General features: G+C 40.0%; 1 protein-coding gene across 1 annotated transcript in view; it reads right to left on the bottom strand.

Moving 5' to 3' along the window:
• Positions 1-565: 565 nt before the first annotated feature.
• The window catches only part of txnrd3 (thioredoxin reductase 3), a 32,752-nt gene continuing 14,592 nt past the window's right edge, over positions 566-18,725 (bottom strand). The window contains exons 8-16 of the mRNA XM_061832034.1: positions 18,356-18,471; positions 11,239-11,464; positions 11,053-11,145; positions 7,436-7,512; positions 4,907-5,063; positions 4,015-4,122; positions 3,822-3,917; positions 2,250-2,384; positions 566-1,762 (exon numbers count right to left, since the gene is read on the bottom strand). Of these exons, the coding sequence (XP_061688018.1) occupies positions 1,700-1,762; positions 2,250-2,384; positions 3,822-3,917; positions 4,015-4,122; positions 4,907-5,063; positions 7,436-7,512; positions 11,053-11,145; positions 11,239-11,464; positions 18,356-18,471 (1,071 nt within the window). The 3' untranslated portion in view covers positions 566-1,699. The remainder of the gene's footprint in view (positions 1,763-2,249; positions 2,385-3,821; positions 3,918-4,014; positions 4,123-4,906; positions 5,064-7,435; positions 7,513-11,052; positions 11,146-11,238; positions 11,465-18,355; positions 18,472-18,725) is intronic.

Below are 18,725 nucleotides of genomic sequence, written 5' to 3'. Positions count from 1 at the left end.
GGAACCTTAATGAGGTGGGATCAATCATTTGGAAATTGGAATTGCTGACCCCATTTGAAAAGTCAGAGAAAGGAATATACATTACACAAGTACCAGTACATAGGTTATTCTCAGCTCTGCAAAAATATATAAATTGTTTAAAAATAATGCCTGCATGGGTTTTCTACAGGTACTACAGATTCAGGATAATGTCCATACTAAAATAGGCAATAGGCTAAATAAAAGAATCCCATCAAAGTGTAGGTGGTCATGGTAACCCCGGCAGGTGAGACTGTTGTAAGATGTGCACAATGAACAAGCGCTTCATACCAGTCCAGATGTGACTGATTACTTGTGAAGGTTGCATAGAGCCACAGGAGCGCACGCCCCAGGGTGACCTGCTATTATTTCTGCTCAGTTCTCTGATCTGGTGGACATGAATAACAAGTTTGCATCATTGGATTATTTTTGATCCACTGTACCGTCCATGCATTGAAAGATTCAAAACGCCCAGCAATCATATCATCACAAAGCATGATTAGATAACCATGCAAATATAAAACATGATTTAAGAAAAAAAGTCAAATACTGGTAAAGTTTCTTTATTTTTGGGTTACTTTATGGTTGAGTGTCCCAACAAAACAAAAAACAAAAGCCAAGAAATTTAGAGACTCATCACCTAATGATGCTTTGATAACTTCAATTGGACCCTCCAAGAAAACTAAAGCATTATAAAACAGCCTTCAGTGAATTATTCCTGATGTGTTGCTTGTCATCATCATCTAATCATCATTTCATGATTGTGTAATTTATGCTTTATATGAAACAGGCAATTAGGGTAAGGCAAATACAATCATATCCAATCACATTGCAAGATCACCTGGAAAGCGTTGTGTGTGTGTATATATATATAAAGATGAAACAAGCATTAAATTAACCAAGTATAAACTACAGAAAATATTCAGTATATTAGGATAAGTTATATTTTTCAATTCAACTCTATGGCTATATTGACAATCTCAATGTGGGGGTGGGTATTGATTCTGGTGCAGCCTTTACAAATTTGAAAATGCTGTTTCCAGAGGGGACCCCAGTTCATCAACAGTCAAGTTCAATCCTAATGTAACTTGACTAGCTGGAGGAATTTATGGGGCTCAAAGGGGAGAATTTTATATCACTACAATGTTGATCTTGCCGCATCCATTATATAATGTACTGCCTGCCCATTTGTTCGTGCACTTTAATCAGAAAAAAGGTGAGAATAAGAGTGGAGAGAGAAACAAGCTTTTGGACGAAAGGGGTTGGAACACCATTAGGTACTTTTGCAGAGGGACATCAATCCCTGCCCGCCAATGCATTTTGGGTTTCAGGCAAGAACATCAATAACAGCTCAGGTACACACAAACCCATCATAAGGAGTGGTGTGGATGGATACCTTTGCTCCTCACAGAAGGACACAAATAGAGCCCAGTAGTTTTTTTTTTTTTAAGCAGAGTAACCCCGCTGTTCATCAGAATGACCTCATTAAATAAACTCAACCAGGGTGAGCTTCCATCTTCACCTTAACTTCAAAAATGAGCATCTGTACGTTTTCAGATGCTGGCCACATTGTCAAATTTGTCCTGAGAAACAACCGTACAGAAAATGAACAGCTACAGTTAAGAGAAGATGGCTTGGTTGACTAGATGAGAGCATTCTGCTAAACGAGCAGGGTTTAACCTCAGCAGCCAGCTTGAGCGATGTTTCCTCCTGAACTTTTGGTCACTTCCAAGGTCGTGAAGATCTGGAAGCGGTGGGGGGAAAAGGTCAAGATAAACTTAATCAAGACAATGTAGGTATTACGCAATACAATATCTCAACTCTCAACATTCAAAACTAGGATGAATACAGAGACTACTAAATTAACACTGTATACCCACAATTACCATTTTATTGTTCTAAGTACTTAAAAAAAAAAAAAAAAACCTTTGATCACGACATCATCACCCCGAGCCCTCCCACTTCATAACTGTTCTTTACTCAACAAATTTGGCCCTGCTACGATGGTTATATTGTTACAAATGTTTTCCCAGTCTTAAATGGCACCATTTCAAACCAGTTCCTGGTGCACAGTTTCCGGTAAAAATCAACAATACTAATACAACATGGTATTTACAGACCTGAAAGAGTTTGGTTCAAACTTTAAATGATACTGGCAAGTTAATATCTAAAAGTGAGATAAAGAAGTTATGAACAGCTTTAAAATTTTAAAGGGTGAGGATTGTCTTTACCTCAGCACAAGTTGGATGGATGCCAATGGTGCTGTCCAGCTGCTCTTTGGTAGCACCACATTTCATGGCTGCACCAAAACCTTGGGTTACCTCTCCTGCATTGGGACCCAGGTAGTGGAAGCCAATCACTCGGTCCTATAGTAAGAAAAACAACTCAGTGAAATTAATTTTATTGAAAGCTTTAAGTTGGCTTTCTATATACCCGCTAGAAATAAAGGTCCTTCAATTTTGGAATTAGTCTAGCCAATGAGGCCACCTAACAGTCGAGCGTGCACTTTCCTAACTTTGCTCACTATCACCTTTTTCTTCATTTGTAAAACAAGTGGATTCTGCTTCTAGCTTGCATCAGTTTGTTTGTGTTTCTAGCTAGTTCCCCGAGAAAGACTCTCTCCCAGTAACATCACAGAGATTCCCAAATTCCTCTCTCCAAAGTCTGAAGTCATCCTCATCACATACAATGCATGAAGGAGGGCAAGCAGAAGACCAATTAAGGCTATCTGGAGGACATGAAAACAAAAAACGAAAAAAAAGTTATAAATCTGTGAAGTAACAATACAAGCCATTTACCATTTTATCCCAAGTTGACAGCAGCCAATTGGAATTCCTGGATGACTGAGCTTCTCACCCTATCTCTAAGGGAGAGTCCAGACACCCTGCAGAGGAAACTCATTTTGGCTGCTTGTATGCGGGATCTTGTACTTTCAGTCACGACCCACAGCTCGTGACCACAGGTCAGGGTAGGAACGTAGTTCGACTGGTAAATTGAGAGCTTCGCCTTAGCTCTCTCTTTACTACAACTGATCGATACAAAGTCCACATCACTGCAGACGCTGCACCGATCTGCCTGTCGATCTCCCGCTGAATTCATCACTCACTCATGAACAAGACCCCAGGATACTTGAACTCCATTTGGGGCGATCTCATCTCCAACCTGGAGAGGTAATGCCACCCTTTTCGTACTGAGAACAGTTGTCTCAGATTTGGAGTTGTTGATTCTCATCCCACCCACATCACACTCTGCTGCGAACCGCTCCAATGAACGTTGCAGATTACAGCTTGATAAAACTAAGACAACCACATCATCTGCAAAAAGCAGACAAACCGGACCCCATCTACAGCTTGGCTGCGCTTAGAGATTCTGTCCATAAAAGTTATGAAATGAATTGGTGACAAATGACAGTCTTGGCGGAGTCCAATTCCCACCGGAAACGAGTCCGACTTACTGCCACCAACGCGGATCAAAACCGAATAGAAACAGAAACATTTTCGAGTACTATGATGAAAGATATGGGGACTGAAGTCACTTTCTATAATAGCGTACGGAATTCAAAATCTAATTTTAAGTAATGTATTTCACTCCGTTGGCCTGGTTACAACCTACTTAATTGATTTGCAGGTCACAAATAATGCACCCACTTGCAAACCTTAAAAGGCGACCTTAACGGTCTGACTGTTAGAGGACTCCCCTTTAATGGTGGCCATTTAAGGGAGTCTACAGGCTAAATGCATTCTGGCACTGAATACATCAGTTATTAAAAGAAAGTTGTCTTTTTTTCCCCCCTAATGTCTTACATTGTCCAATTTATTGCAGATGATCTTGGCATAACATCTGTTGTTGTCCCTGCCAGGCACCGTGAACTCCAAAGGCCACAACAGACTGTGGTATACCTGAATAGAAAAAGACCAAGTAAATCATGTTAACAAGCAAATGCTAATGTACAAATCAGAATCAGTTTAACTGATGAATGCGAATGTGCCGTGTTACCTCAATGTTGTCCTGCCCGTACAACTCTGTGGCTCTCTCCTCAGACAGACCGCAGCAGCCGTACTCCAGTGGAGTAAAGACGGTGGTCGGGACATTGATGTAATCACACTACAGTGACAGTTTCAGTCAAAATTGTTACATTTTTTTCCGGTTAATAAACTTTTTGAAGAGCGCAAGCCATTTTCAACACTGGTTAGTTTGTAAAAATGAATAAATAGGCCCATGTAGGGACAAACGAATCTATTTGTAAAAATATGAAACTGACCAAATTTGGACATAAGCTTCCACCCAATACCGATATGTATAATTAATTACAAGCCTGAGAATGTTTATTCATTTCCTGATGAAGCGGTTTTATTGAAATCCAATTTTAATTTCAATTGTATTGCGGAGCAACAACTGCCAACTATATGTACAGCTCAAAAACATTGAACGTGGTAGAAAAGTTAATCCACTGCAGTACTAATTAAATCCATTCTTTAAACACCTGGGTTTATTAATGAATGCCTACTTTCTGCATGAAAAATAATTAATTGTTATGTAATAGAAAGACATCGTGAATTCTAGCTTTTTGTCCCATCGCACACACACTACGTGTGTGTCTGGACACAAAATAAATATGCTTCATGCATCCCTGCTCATATTTGTGCATGTCATGCAAAACAAGATCCATTTACCACAATCAATAGAAAAACTCAGTGTTCACCACTTGTTTGTAACTTTTTAAAATAGCCATTGTAGATATATATGCATTGATTTATCTTTTATATTTCAGAGTTTAATCAAGCAAGTATGCGATTTGCTTTTTAGGAACTGTCCTCTATTTTAACAAAGTGTTCAATTTCCTCTCTCGAGGTCTTCAATATGTTGTTCAATCAAAATAAATCACGACCTTGAGTGTTGCACCCCCATAAAGACGTCGTGCCAGCAGCTTTCCGGCCTGGATAGCAACAGGGGTTAGCTCCCACTTGCCTTCCAAGATGTCCCCAATAGCATAGATGTGGGGTACGTTAGTTTGTTCTTCATCATTTACGGGGATTTTCCCATTCCTTGAAGGTCGGGAAGAGACAGAAGAAGAAACTTTTAAATGTAATGGAAAAACAGTACAAGTGAAAAGTGGTAAAGTCGATGGAGTAATCCCTTATTTAATAGGGAGGGGTTTGGTACTGGTCCAGCCCTGCAATAAGTGATATCAGTGACCAGTTTTTTTTTTTTTCTCTTTACATTTTAAAACTGTATGAACCTCGCTGTACTTCTTAATTTTCCCCATTCCCCAATTAACCTTTACCATAACATTATAAACATTCTATTTAACAACTTATAAACCTCGAAACATACAGTACTATACACAGAGTAGATTTTATTTATTGTAATGTGTTTTAATTGATTTTTGTGACAGCTTTGTTTAGAGCTAGATGTACAATTGTGCTCGTAAGTTTATGTATGTTGGCAGAATTTGTGGTTTTGTTTTTTAATACAAATATGAATGAACATCCATTAGTAATTTCTTTAGGGTTGTTTTTATTTATTTATTTATTATAATTCTTTTCCGAAGTCACTGAGGGTGTTGTGGGACACACGCCTGACTTTGGTGCTGGCAGCGTGGCATCAATTCTTGCTAAGTGATGGTGTCGTTATGTGCCCTGTGACTGACTGGCAACCATTTTAGGGTGTAGACCGCCTTTTCCACGAAGTTACAGTGAAGAAAAAAAGTATTTGAACACCCTGCTATATTGCAAGTTCTCCAACTTAGAAATCATGGAAGGGTCTGAAATTTTCATGTGGCATGTGTACACTGAGAAAGACTCTAAAAAGAAAAATCCAGAAATAACAATGTATGATTTAGCTGGGATAGGCTCCAGCACTCCTGTGACCCTCGTGAGGATAAGTAGCTTGGAAATTGGACACGGATCTCAAGTTTGCTTCATATGGTCAGAAGCAAAATCATGCATTGAAAAAATGTATTGTACATGGGCAGAAGGTTTTTCCAGAAATTTTAGGTCAACTTTCAGGCTACGCATTATACATGGAAATTACTGTAGATTCAGATGAACAATCTGATTTAAAGCAGTGCCAATGTTAACTCACAACTTGAGCAATATTGTATACTGAATACATTTTAAGTTAATAGGGAATGTACATTTCTGATTTTTTGTTCACATTTCAGCAATCGTCATAATTCTTTCCTCTCAACTAATAAAAACAGGAAGAAGTTGTAAACAGGCACCCGGGTGTGTGTTTTAACGCAAAGCTAAAAACAATTAACCACCAATGCCATGTAAGGGAGACTGTACATACAGCAGATCAAACCAATTATCAACAATGTACAGCTCAACCTTGAAGAATAGCGCAAGCATTCTGATGGTTTCACAGCTTTATCTAAATGCAGTATTACTACCCTAACAAGACTAAAGCATGACTCAAAGCTTTTAAATTTCCACATGCAATCTTAATCCTTCCTAACCGCCTTGCCTGAATCAGCCAGGCACCGAAAAACGTATGCAAACAAGAGACTGTCAAAAATGACACATTTTAATAATTTGCTAAATAATTAATACGCCAGACACATAGCTTCAAATTATTTTCACAAAAAAATATTGAAGACTTACACTGGAGTTTGCATGTCTGCCTCACAGTTCTTAGGACCGGGGTTCAAATTCCCACCCTGCCTGTGTGGGTTTTCTCTTCCCACATCCCCAAAAACATGCATTAATTGGAGACTCTAAATTGCCCTTAAGTGTGATGGTAAGTGTGACTAGTTTCAGTGTGTCCCACGATTGCCTGGCAACTAGTTTAGGGTGCACCCTGCCCACTGTCCAAAGATGGCTAAACTAGGGTCCAGCACTCCCACAACCCTTGTGAGGATACGCGGGTCAAATAATGGAAGGACTTTACATAACTGGTGTAACTGGAACTGAAAAACAAATGTTACAGGTCACTTAAGCCTAATCCAAGAACAATCACAAATGGAACAGTACATGACCACACCCGTTAAGAGGGTGTTTGGATGTGTATTTATTCCTGTATGACTGCACAAACATTTTCAGATTGTGGATACAGTTTCATTCATGACAAAATGCTAAACAAATATAGTAATGTGCAATAACAAACATCTGTATTTTAGTGAATTTTGTGCTTACTTGAATATTTACAGACCAAGATAGCTCTTTTTGGGGGAGACTGGCCAGCAGTTGCCAAATTCAGCTACAAAGTTAAACTTGTCAGTGACTGTCTTCAAAAGGCCGAACATTACCTTTGTTATTCCAACAATAGTCTTACACAAAAGCAGCAAGCACCCACTTTTCCCCATGATAGAGAGAGTCATGTGACAGTGGTAACTCCTGAGTCATCATGACTATCACACATTTTAAAAGCAAAGGTCACAAAATTGTTATGCCTACAAAAATGCAGTAAAACTTACTTTGGGTTAACTTTGACCCCTATCTTGTCCAAGCCGATCTTGTCAGTGCAAGCGTCGCGACCCACTGCTATTAACACCTGAGGACCACAGAATTGTTGTTCATCTTATAGGAAATCCACAAAATGGATTACAGTCAATTGGGATGAGAGTACACAAAAAAATTACACATTGCCTTAGTAAAGCAGGGACACAAAAAGTCACAAAAAAGTATTTGGGGAAAAATGTGTATAATCAAGTATATCCGGGAATAAATCATTTAATTTTATTCTAGGAGTGGGGCTCTATTAATAGAATTAATGTAATTAGATAGATTTAGATAGCTGTGTGGCGTTTACATGTTCCCCCTGTGGATGGGTGGGTTCTCTCATTCCAAAAACATGCACCAATTGAAAACCACATTTCTTGTGTGAATACGAATGATTGTTTCAGTGCCTTGCGATTGGCTGACGACCAGTTTAGGGCTGTAACCCGTCTTCTTTCACCCAAAGATAGCTGGGATAGGCTCCAGCACACACCACCACATTAGGGAGGATAAGCGGAAGAGATGAATGAATGAATGAATGTGTGTGTGTGTGTGTATGTATATATATATATATATATATATATATATATATATATATATATATATATATATATATATATATATATATATAAATAAGTGTGTTTATTGCATACAGAAAGTATTCAGGCAGCTTTAAATTTTTCTCTGTTAAATTGCAGCCATTCACTAAAAATTGCATTTTCTTCTTATTAATGTACACAGCTCCTCAGATTGACAGGAAAAAAAATGAATTGTTCAAATTATATATAGCATATTTGTCGAAAAAAATAAATATCACACAGCCTGAAGTATTCAGAGCCTTTGCTCAGTATTTTGTAGAGGCACCCTTTTGAGCTAATACAGCCATGAGTCTTTTGAAGAGAATCTGATTCAGTTTTATTGGCCAAGTGTGTAAAAACAAGGAATTTTTCTCCGGCACTTGGTGCTGCCCTGGTACAACTTCAGAACAAAGAAGATTTCTGTTTATAGGAACTATTCCTTATAAGAGTCACAGATGTACAAGATGTAAAGTCTTCTTCATTTAGAACAGGTCGAAGATAAGAGTGTCCCACATTGTGTTAATCTTGTACAAAGTGCCTTTACCTGTTCGCGGTTCACGTTATAGACCAGTGCTATGACAATTGACCCCTCCGTGGATATTGCGCAATCCGCGTCACTGACCAATCAGAGGCCAGAGATCTGCATAGACCAAAGCCCGTTTTTGCTCCCGCCATTTTCTCTGACAACATTGAATGGTCCAGTATAGGTTTAGTTAACGTTTTATCGCGTATTTGGGTTATTTAACAAAAAATATGGTTAAGAGGTGTAGTCACGGACTTTGTAATAGTGACGACAGGTATCCTGAAAGGATAGTTGGTGGAGTTCGATTCGTACCCTTTCCAAAACCGAAGACCCAGTACGAAAAATGCCTTCGATGGATCAAAGTTTGTGGAAGACCACATCATCAACTAAATCCATCTAATATCAACTGGAACACATATGTTTGCACGAAGGTATGCCCTATATTTGATTTTCAATACATGTCTCGTATAAATGAATGAGACGTTCTCCGCTAGCATAACACTGCTGCGTGTGAACGATTGACACACTTATTCTTTGTTGAGCGATATTTAGCGATGATCGGACTGCACAAATGTATTGATTTCTTGCTGGCTCGCGACCGAAGCTTAACCAGACTGTGTTTGCACGAAGATATGCCCTAAATTTGATTTTTAATCCACGTCTCGTATAAATGAATGAGACGTTCTCCGCTAGCATAAAACTGCTACATGTGAACGATTGACACACTTATTCTTTGTTGAGCGATATTTAGCGATGATCGGACTGCACAAACGTATTGATTTCTTACTGGCTCGCGGCCAGAAGCTTAACCAGACTGTGTTTGCACGAAGATATGCCTAAATTTGATTTTTAATCCACGTCTCGTATAAATGAATGAGACGTTCTCTGCTCGCATAACATTGCTACGTGTGAATGATTGAATGAAATCAGAAGCATGGCGTCTCTCTCAGTTAAGAATGTATTGTATTTAGAATCTATATCGTTGATTTGAATGAAATCAAAAGCATGGAGTCTGTCTCAGTTCAGAATGTATTGTATTGTATTTGCCATTTTAACTGTTTGTCTTACGTCAGCGCATGTGGCGTGACGTCACTTCAGGGGGCGTGGTTAAGTGCCCTGTACGGAGGGGTCAATTGTGCAAAGGGAGCAGTTTAAAGTGACGAATCGTGCTGTGTGCTTAGAGATATTATCTTTATTGAAGGTGAACCTTCTGCCTGAGGTGCTGAATACTCTGGAGAAGGTCTTCATCCAGGATATCCCTATACTTGGCTGCATTCATCTTTCCTGTGATTCTCATTCATCCTACCCCGGCAGCTGAACAACAACTACAACATGATGCTACCACCACCATGATTGATAGTAGGGACTGTATTGAACAGGTGCTGAGCAATGCCTGTTTTTTCCATATATGATGCATTGAATTTAAAAAAAAAAAATCCATCTTGGCCTCATTAGACTAGTTTTATTGCTCAGATTCCTTAGAGTCCACCAGGCATTAAAGGAAACTCCATGTGGACTTATGAGTCTTGCACTCAGGAGAGGCTTCTGTCAGACCACGCTGCCAAAAAGAACTTTCTCCCAACTGCGTCTCTGGAGGTCAGCCACAGTGATCTTTGGGTTCTTCTTGACCTGTTTCTCTCCAAGGCTCTTCATTCTGATAGCAAAGTTTAGCTAGAAGGCCGGCACAATAAAGGGCTGTGGTTGTCCCAAACCGCTTCTGTTTTAAGAATTATGGAGGCCACTGTACTCTAACTTTATGTGGAGCAGATTTTTTTTTTGTAACTTTGGCCAGATCTGTGCCTTGCCACAATTCTCTTTGGGCTCAAGGAGCACAATGTAACAGTGGAAAATTTAAGGGGGTCATAATACTTTCCATACGCACTGTAATATAAATAATACTCAAATTAATTTTAATCTTACAATACTTGTCCTTGAATGCAACATGGTTGAATTTTAAATGGATTTTAGTGGGTGACCGATGTACAAAATTGACAATCAGGAATATCGCTCACTCTGGATAAATGCATTTCAATCTAAAACAATAGAATACCTAATTAAAACCATCCCTGCCAAAACAAAACAGACCTCAAATTTAAGTGCGATTTTATACAATAAGTTTTCCAGAAAAGTCTTTAAATGGTCTCTGTGTGGCAGTTGAAACGCTTCAATGGTATGAAAACTTTTTTTGCATAAAATGGACAAAACCACACTTCAATGAAATTTGCCTCCCATCAGTCCAACCAACACAGTTTTATCCAATTCCTCCATTTTGGTAGCTGAACTCTAATGCGTAGCCTGCTGTACTCAATCATGTACCAGGAAAATGTGCACTGAAAAAGGTTCCACATTGTTCGGAACACAAAATGTGATTAAATTTTTTTTAAAAACTGAATTTGTCATCAAGTCATTACAATTAATGTGTTCATCCACACCCTATTCTTGCATATCAATGCTATGTGAAACCTGATGACAAGAACAGGACTGACGAACTTACAGTGTTGTACTCTCCCTCAATGATCTCATCCCTCTCTGTTGACTTAGCAGTCACCTTCAGCCTGCCAGGAGTGCCCGCTTCCAACTCTTCTATCTGAGGGACACGAAACACAACCAAAAGAGGAATATAAGCTAAAGTTGAAGTTCTTTGGTGCCATTTAATTAAAGGAATTAAAAATCACTTTACCTTTACAGGGACATATTTACGGATAAATTTGATCCCATGTTCCTCCATGTGTTCACCAGCACGGTCTGCCATTTCCTGGTCAAAGCCCCTCAGCAGAATAGAACGCACCATGATTGTGACATCAAGACCAAGACCAGCAAGGAAACCACCACATTCCAATGCTACATAAGATGCACCGATCACCAGAGTCTTCCCAGGGCAGTATGGCAAGGAGAAGAGATCATCACTGGTGGGGGAAAAAAAAAAAAGTTCATCATGAAAAGCAGCAGTGAATTGCTCTACTGCTTGAACACAAGAAGTTTGTCAAGCTGCACATACAAGTCAGACTGGCTGGCTACATTTTTTTTTTCTTTTTATATCAATCTTCACATCAACTCTTGCATTCTGAGACTCTTATGCTGAAGGGGAGCATTCAGCCAGCCCAAGATCACATCTTACCAGTTACAGCATCTCCCAATTCTGACAGGGTTTTTGACCAGGTTTTTCCACAGGTAACACTTTTAAAATTTGGTTCACTCCTTTTAGTTTATTTTCTAGACAATCTGCTTAGTCTCTTGTCCGATACTGCTTGAGGACACACACCCAAATTAAGAGGAAGTTGTGCCAGGATGATTGCACTATACCTGTTGCAACACGTCTTATCGGGAAATGAGGATTACTCAATGCAAAGGCATGCCAGTTTGTTACAATTGTACTGTAATAGGAATGTACAGTGGCTGAAATTGGTACACTTTGTAATCTCTCCCCCCCCCCCCAATATATTTCCAAAGGTGCAATTGATGTGAAAATATCAGATCCCGGAACATGTAACAAAAAAAAAAAAGAAGAACAAGATTGGAAATGAAGTTGCGTGTTATAAATGTCAAAAAGACAGAGGAAAGTATTGAATACAAATGTGTATTCATTTAATACTTTGTACGAAAGCCCTTTTAAAACGCACCCTGTATGGAGAAACAAGTCACGCATAGTAAAATGGGTATTTAACACCCTGCGATTTTGCTAGTTCTTCCGGTTTGAAATCATTGAAGAATCTTCATCTTGGGTGCATGTCCACTGTGTGAGATAAAAAAAAATACAGAAATGGCAATATAACATTTTTAAATCTTTTCCTTTCAGCTTTCACGTGAGGGGTCGTCACAGCACGTCATCTTTTTCCATCTTAGCCTGAATCTTCCTCTCAAACACACACTCCCCTCATAACATTCATCAGCCTTCTCTTTTGTCTTCCTCTCGCTCTTTTGCCTGGCAGCTCCATCCTCAGCACCCTTCTACAAATACACTCCTCTGGGCATGTCCAAACCGTCGAAGTCTGCTTTTCCAGTTCTGCTTCCTGTTTTCTCTTCAATGCCACCATCTCTAATCTGCACATCATGTACTGTTTTGTAAACTTTGCCCTTCATTCTAGCAGAGGCTCTTCTGTCACATAAAACACCAGAGACCTTCTGCCAGCTGTCCCAATGTGCTTGGACCAGTTTCTTCACTTCCTGACCACACTCATAATTGCTCTGGATTGTTGACCCCAAATATTTGAAGTCGTCTGCCCTCGCTATCTCTTCTCCCTGTAGCCTCACTCGTCCCCTCCACCCCTCTAATTCAAGGACATATCTATTATCCTTCGGCTAGTCTTCATTCCTCTTTTTTCCAGCGCATGTCTCCATCTTTCCAATTGTTCCTCCACCTGCTCCCTGCGCTCACTGGATATCACAATATCTGCAAACATCATGGTCCAAGGGGGATTCTAATGTAACCTCATCTGTCTGCCTATCCATTACCACAGCAAACAAGAAGGGGCTCAGAGCAGATCCCTGATGCAGTCCCCACCTCCACCTTAAATTCTTCTGTCACACCTACAGCAGACCTTACCACTGTTCTGTTGGCTTCATACATGTCCTGTATTATCGAACATATTTCTCTGCCACACCAGACTTATGCATGCAGTACCACCGTTCCTCTCTTGGTATTCCGTCCTAGGCTCTCTCTAGATCCACAAAGACAGAATGGAGCTCCTTCTGACTTTCTCTGTGCTTTTCCACTAGCATCCTCAAGGCAAATAATGAATCTGTGGTACCCTTTCTGGCATGAAGCCATACTGTTGCTCACAGATACTTCTGTCCTGAGTCTAGCCTCCACTACTCTTTCCCAAACCTCATTGTGTGACTCAACTTTATTCCTCTAGTTCCCACAGCGCCGAACATCACCTTTGTTCTTAAAAATGGGAACTAGCACACTTTTCCTGGATTCTTCAGGCATCTTCTCGTCCGCTAGTATTCTGTTGAATAAGCTGGTCAAAAACTCCACAGCCACCTCTCCAAATTGCTTCCATACCTCCACAATAAATTCCCCCTAACTAGTCATTGCCACCTCCTGGTCTTCACACTTGCCTCTTCTACTCTTCTCGTATTTTCTTCATTTATCAACTTCACAAAGTATTCTTTCCATTTATTTAGTGCACTACTGGCACGAGTCAAAATTTATCGCTATCCTTAATCACCCTTACCTGCTGCACATCTTTCCCATCGGTATCCCTCTGTCTGTCTGTCTTGTTTAGTCTTTGCCAGCTCTACCTTTGCCCTACGTCACATCTCAATGTATTCCTTTAGCCTCTCCTCAATCCTCTCTGTCCCACTTCTTCTTCTGCAACTTTTTTCCCTTTTATGACTTCCTGTAATTTAAGGTTCCACCACCAAGTCTCCTTCTCCACTTTCCTATGAGAAGAGACACCAAGTAGTCTCCTGCTTGTCTCTCTGATCACGTTCGCTGTAGTAGTCCAGTCATCCAGGAGCTCCTCGTCTCCATCAAGAGCCTGTCTCACCTCTTTCCAAAAAGCCGCACAACATTCTTCCTTTCTCAGCTTCCACCACGTGGTTCTCTGCTCTACCTTTGTCTTCTTGATCATCCGACACACCACCATCCTATGCAGTCGAGGTATATTCTCCCCAACCACTACCTTACAGTCAGTAACCTTCAGATTGCAGCGTCTGCACAAAATATAACCACCTGCGTGCTTCTACTTCCACACTTGTAGGTCACCATATATTCCTGCCTCTTCTGGAAAAAGGTTTTCATTACTCGCATTTCCATCCTTTTCGCAAAGTCTACCACCATCAGTCCCTCAAAGTTCCTTTCCTGGATGCCATACCAACTCTCTGTCTCTTTCTGTGATGCTCAGAACTACTTCATCTAGTCCTTCGAGAATTTCTCTTTCAACTCTTGGTCAGTGATTTCCAACCTTTGAAAAGCCAAGGCACATATTTTACAATTGAAAAATCCCAGGACACACCAACAAAATAAATGTGACCAAAAATGGATAGAATAATTACTGTATGCACTTTCGGTCTGTCATTGTGTCTCACTGGCATAAATAGATGAATAAAGATACATTATTTCTTGGAATTTTTTTTTTTTTTTTAGCAATTACATAAAATTGGATAACTTCGCACGGCACACCTGAAGAGCGCTTACAGCACACTAATGTACCCCGGCACACTGTTTGGGAATCACTGCTCTAGGTCACATCCTCCCTGTGGGGCATAGCCACTAATCACATAATACATAACACCCTCAATTTCAAATTTTAGCCTCATCACTCAATCTGATACTCTTTTCACCTCCAAGACATTCTTAGCTAGCTCTTCCCATTTACTTCATGGTAAAATAATTCAAGCCCTGTCCCTAAACCTCTCGCATTACTACCTTTCCACCTGGTCTCTTGGAATCACACTATAACCTTTCTCCTAATAATCATGTCAACCAACCCCTGACCTTTTCCTGTCATAGTTCCAACATTCAAAGTCCCGACCCTAAGTTGTAGGCTCTGTGGCTTTTTCTTCTTCTGCTGACGAATCCGCTTTCCACCTCTCCTAAGATTTTTAAATAATTTTTGTATGCTACTGCTGAAAATAAATATTTGATCAAATCAATGTCAATATTTAGTACAGTAGTCTTTGTTTGCAATTACTGAGGTAAAATGTTTCCTATAGTTTTTCCAACAGGTTTGGACACACTGCAGCACAGATTTTGACCCATTCCTCCACAATGATCTCTAGATTAGCCATGTTTCTGGGCTGCCGCTGAGAGAAATGGAGTTTGACCTCCCTCCAAAGAGTTTCTATTGTGTTTAGGTCTGGAGACTGGCTAGGCCACTCCAGAACCTTGATATCCTTCTTACGGAACCACTCCTTGGTTATCCTGGCTGTGTGCTTCGGGTCATTGTGATGTTGGAAGACCCAGCCACGACCCATCTTCAATTCTCTCACTGAGAGGAGGTTGTTCCCTAAAATCTTACTGTACAGGGCCACGATCATCCTCTCCTTCATACAGTGCTGTCGTACTGTTCCATGTGCAGAAAAACAACTCCAAAGAATAATGATTCCACCCCCATACTTCACAGTAGGGATGGTGTTTTTGAAATGCTATTCCTCATTCTTCCTCCTCCAAAATGAGTATAAGACCAAAAAGTTCTATTTTGGTCTCATTTGACCACATAATCTTCTCCAATCACTTCTGTGGATCATCCAAATGGTCATGGGAAAACTTAAGGGCCTGGACGCGTGCTGATAATTCAGCAGGGGAACCTTCTGTGTCAAGCATGACATTAAACCATGACGTCTTAGTGTATTACCCACAGTAACCTTCTGGAAACAGTGGGGCCCAGCTCTTTTCATGGACCACCTCCTACTGTGTAGTTCTATGGTCATTCCTTGCCTCGCTTCGAATTATTGATACGCCACAAGGTGAAGTCTTGCTTAGAGCACCAATGCGTGGGAGACTGACAGTCATGTTTAGCATCTTCCATTTTCTAAAAATTGCTCTAACAGTTGATCTATTTTTACGAAGCAGCTTGCCAATTGCCCCAGAGCCCTTTCCAGCCTTGTGAATGTCTACAATTTTGTCTATGGTGTCTTTGGACACCTCTTTGGTCTTAGCCATGTTAGCAGTTAGAGTGCGATTTTTATGGGTTGGACAGGTGTCATTATGCAGCTAACGATCTCAAACAGGCACTTCTAATTTAGAATAAGTGAAGGTTGACTTTTTAGAGGTGAACAGGTCCTTGAGGGCCAGAATTTTTGCTGATTGGCAGGTGTTCAAATTTTTATTTGCAGCAGTAACCGACAATCCTTAAAAAAAAAAAAAAAAAAATGAAAATTGTGATTTCTAGGTTTTTTTTTTTTTTAGGATTATTTCTCAGAGTGGCCATGCATCTCAGATGAACATTTCAGGCCCCTTCATGATTGCAAAGTGGGAGAACCTGCAAATCTCAAGGTGTTCGAATACATATATTCCTCACTGTTCATTGCACTGCTATGATTTTATCCCATTCCTCCACACAACCGGACTAACAGGTCTTTGAGAGCCAGAATTTTTGCTGATTGGCAGGTGTTCAAATACTTATTTACAGCAGTAACATACAATTGTAAGCATTGTAATTTTTGAATATTTTTTCAAGATTCTCACGGTGGCCATGCACCCACGATAAACATTTCAGGCCCCTCGATGATTTCAAAGTGGGAAAACTTGTAAAATTGCAAGGTGTTCAAATACTTTTCCTCACTGTACATTGTACTGGTATGATTTTGTCCCATTCTTCCATACAACTCAGTCTTCAAATTCAAGATTCAGTGGGTTTTGAGACCTTGAGTTACAGTGATTTCTATACATTTTCAGTTCGATTCAAGTCAGGTGATTGGCTGGGCCATTCTGAGTTTTTTTCCCCCCTTGAAACCAATTGAGAGGTTCCTTGGTGTACTTAAGTTTTGGATCATAATCATTTTGAAATGTCAACCCTCTTCTCATTTTGATCCTCGTACATGGCAACACATTGTCAATGTCTTGGTACATTTGCCAATAAATTCTTCCTTAAATGTGAAGTTTACCAGTACCATTTGCTGAAAAGCAACACCACAGCATCAGGTTCCTACCTCCGAACTTCAAGATTGCTGTGGGGGTTTTAAGAGAGATGTGCAATGATATTTCTCCTCCAAATATGGTGTGGATTGTGGCACCCAAACCTATCATGTCATGCAGGCATTGGCGGCGGAGTGCATTACTCACTACTTTCCTTGTGACAACAGTATCTTCTAATTCCTGGTCGTTTTGAAGGCCTCCACAGGTGGTCCTTGGATCTTGGACAACTATAATTATTCTTTGCATTCCTCTGTCACAAATATTGCAAGGAGCACCTGATTGAGGAAAAGGTATGCTGGTCCTGTAGGCTTTTGACTTTTGTATTATGGGCCCAAAGGTGATCACTGGAACATATGCCATAATTATGTATTGCAAAAATTACTTTGTAATGGACAGCTCTTTGTTCTTAACCATCCTGAGATGTCTTTTTTTTAATAAATCTTTAAAATAACCCGTCCTGTTCAGCTGAATAGTCTTACAGAATGGTGGATCAGTTTGACTTTTTGCTGGAACAGTTTTGCTGTGTAACAAAGGAGTTTGAAACGCTCCCTCTAAATCAGCAAGCCAGGGGACCAAACCGAAGGCCTACCACCCAGAAAGGAAGTCACTAGCCCAACAGAAGCACCCTGACCAGTGCCAAGAGGGAGGGGTAAGGGCATCCCACAACACACCACCCCAGTGAGCCCAATGTCACCAGCCCACCCACTTATGCTGTTTCCAGCATCTTACGAATATTTTGTCAATAGCACCTAGGGAAATATGTTGAGAAAAATGCTGTGTTTACATATTTCACCTTCTGTGTATATTTCTGTAACAGCACTGACTGCTACTATTGTTTGAAAGTAAGAATTAATTTGTTTGTGGTTATTCATCAGTGGTGTCTGATTGGATGTAAGATGCATCAAGCGTCATATTAGTGAAAACCAAAGTGTTTGGTGTTTTGTCTTTTAAGTTCACAATCACCTTTGATATAAGGAACTGTTTGGACTAAAATGGATAGAGTGTTTGCCAAAATAGCAACAGCAAAATCGATAATAATAACCCTTGATAAATTTTAGATAGTTGGGAAGTATGTCCTGAGGTAATGCCAACTAGCTTTCATGTCACTTATCACAGACCTCTGAACTAACTGGATGTTTTCTTTTGCCATAATGTATTTATGGCCCATCGAAATGAAATATGCTGTTTATCAAATAAAAACTTGAGCTCTCACCTTGTGATACAGTACTCTTTGTCTCCAGGAACACCCAGGTAACGTGGTCGCTCACCAGTAGCCAAAACAAACTTTGCTGCTGTGTAAAATGTCTCCTTCCCTCGTTTGTTTAATGCCTGGATTAAAAATAAATTAAATAGATATGATAGACAGCTGTCAATGGTTGTTCAATGTGCAGTTTTGATGTTATCATAGATGAAAGACGTGAAATAATTTAAAGAAAATAAAAACAAGACTTCTTAGGCAAACAGTTTCCAGAAATACCTTAAGCACTTGAGAGTTTTGAGAAATAAAAATTATGGCAATCTCCAGCCTAACCAAGGCAAAGGAGCCTTATTTCAGATTCAAACTAGAGGTAATTTTGATTCAG

This window comes from Syngnathoides biaculeatus, chromosome 10 (assembly GCF_019802595.1).
Source record: "Syngnathoides biaculeatus isolate LvHL_M chromosome 10, ASM1980259v1, whole genome shotgun sequence".
NCBI classification, from domain to species: domain Eukaryota; kingdom Metazoa; phylum Chordata; class Actinopteri; order Syngnathiformes; family Syngnathidae; genus Syngnathoides; species Syngnathoides biaculeatus.
This window is presented reverse-complemented; position numbering and strand designations above follow the sequence as displayed.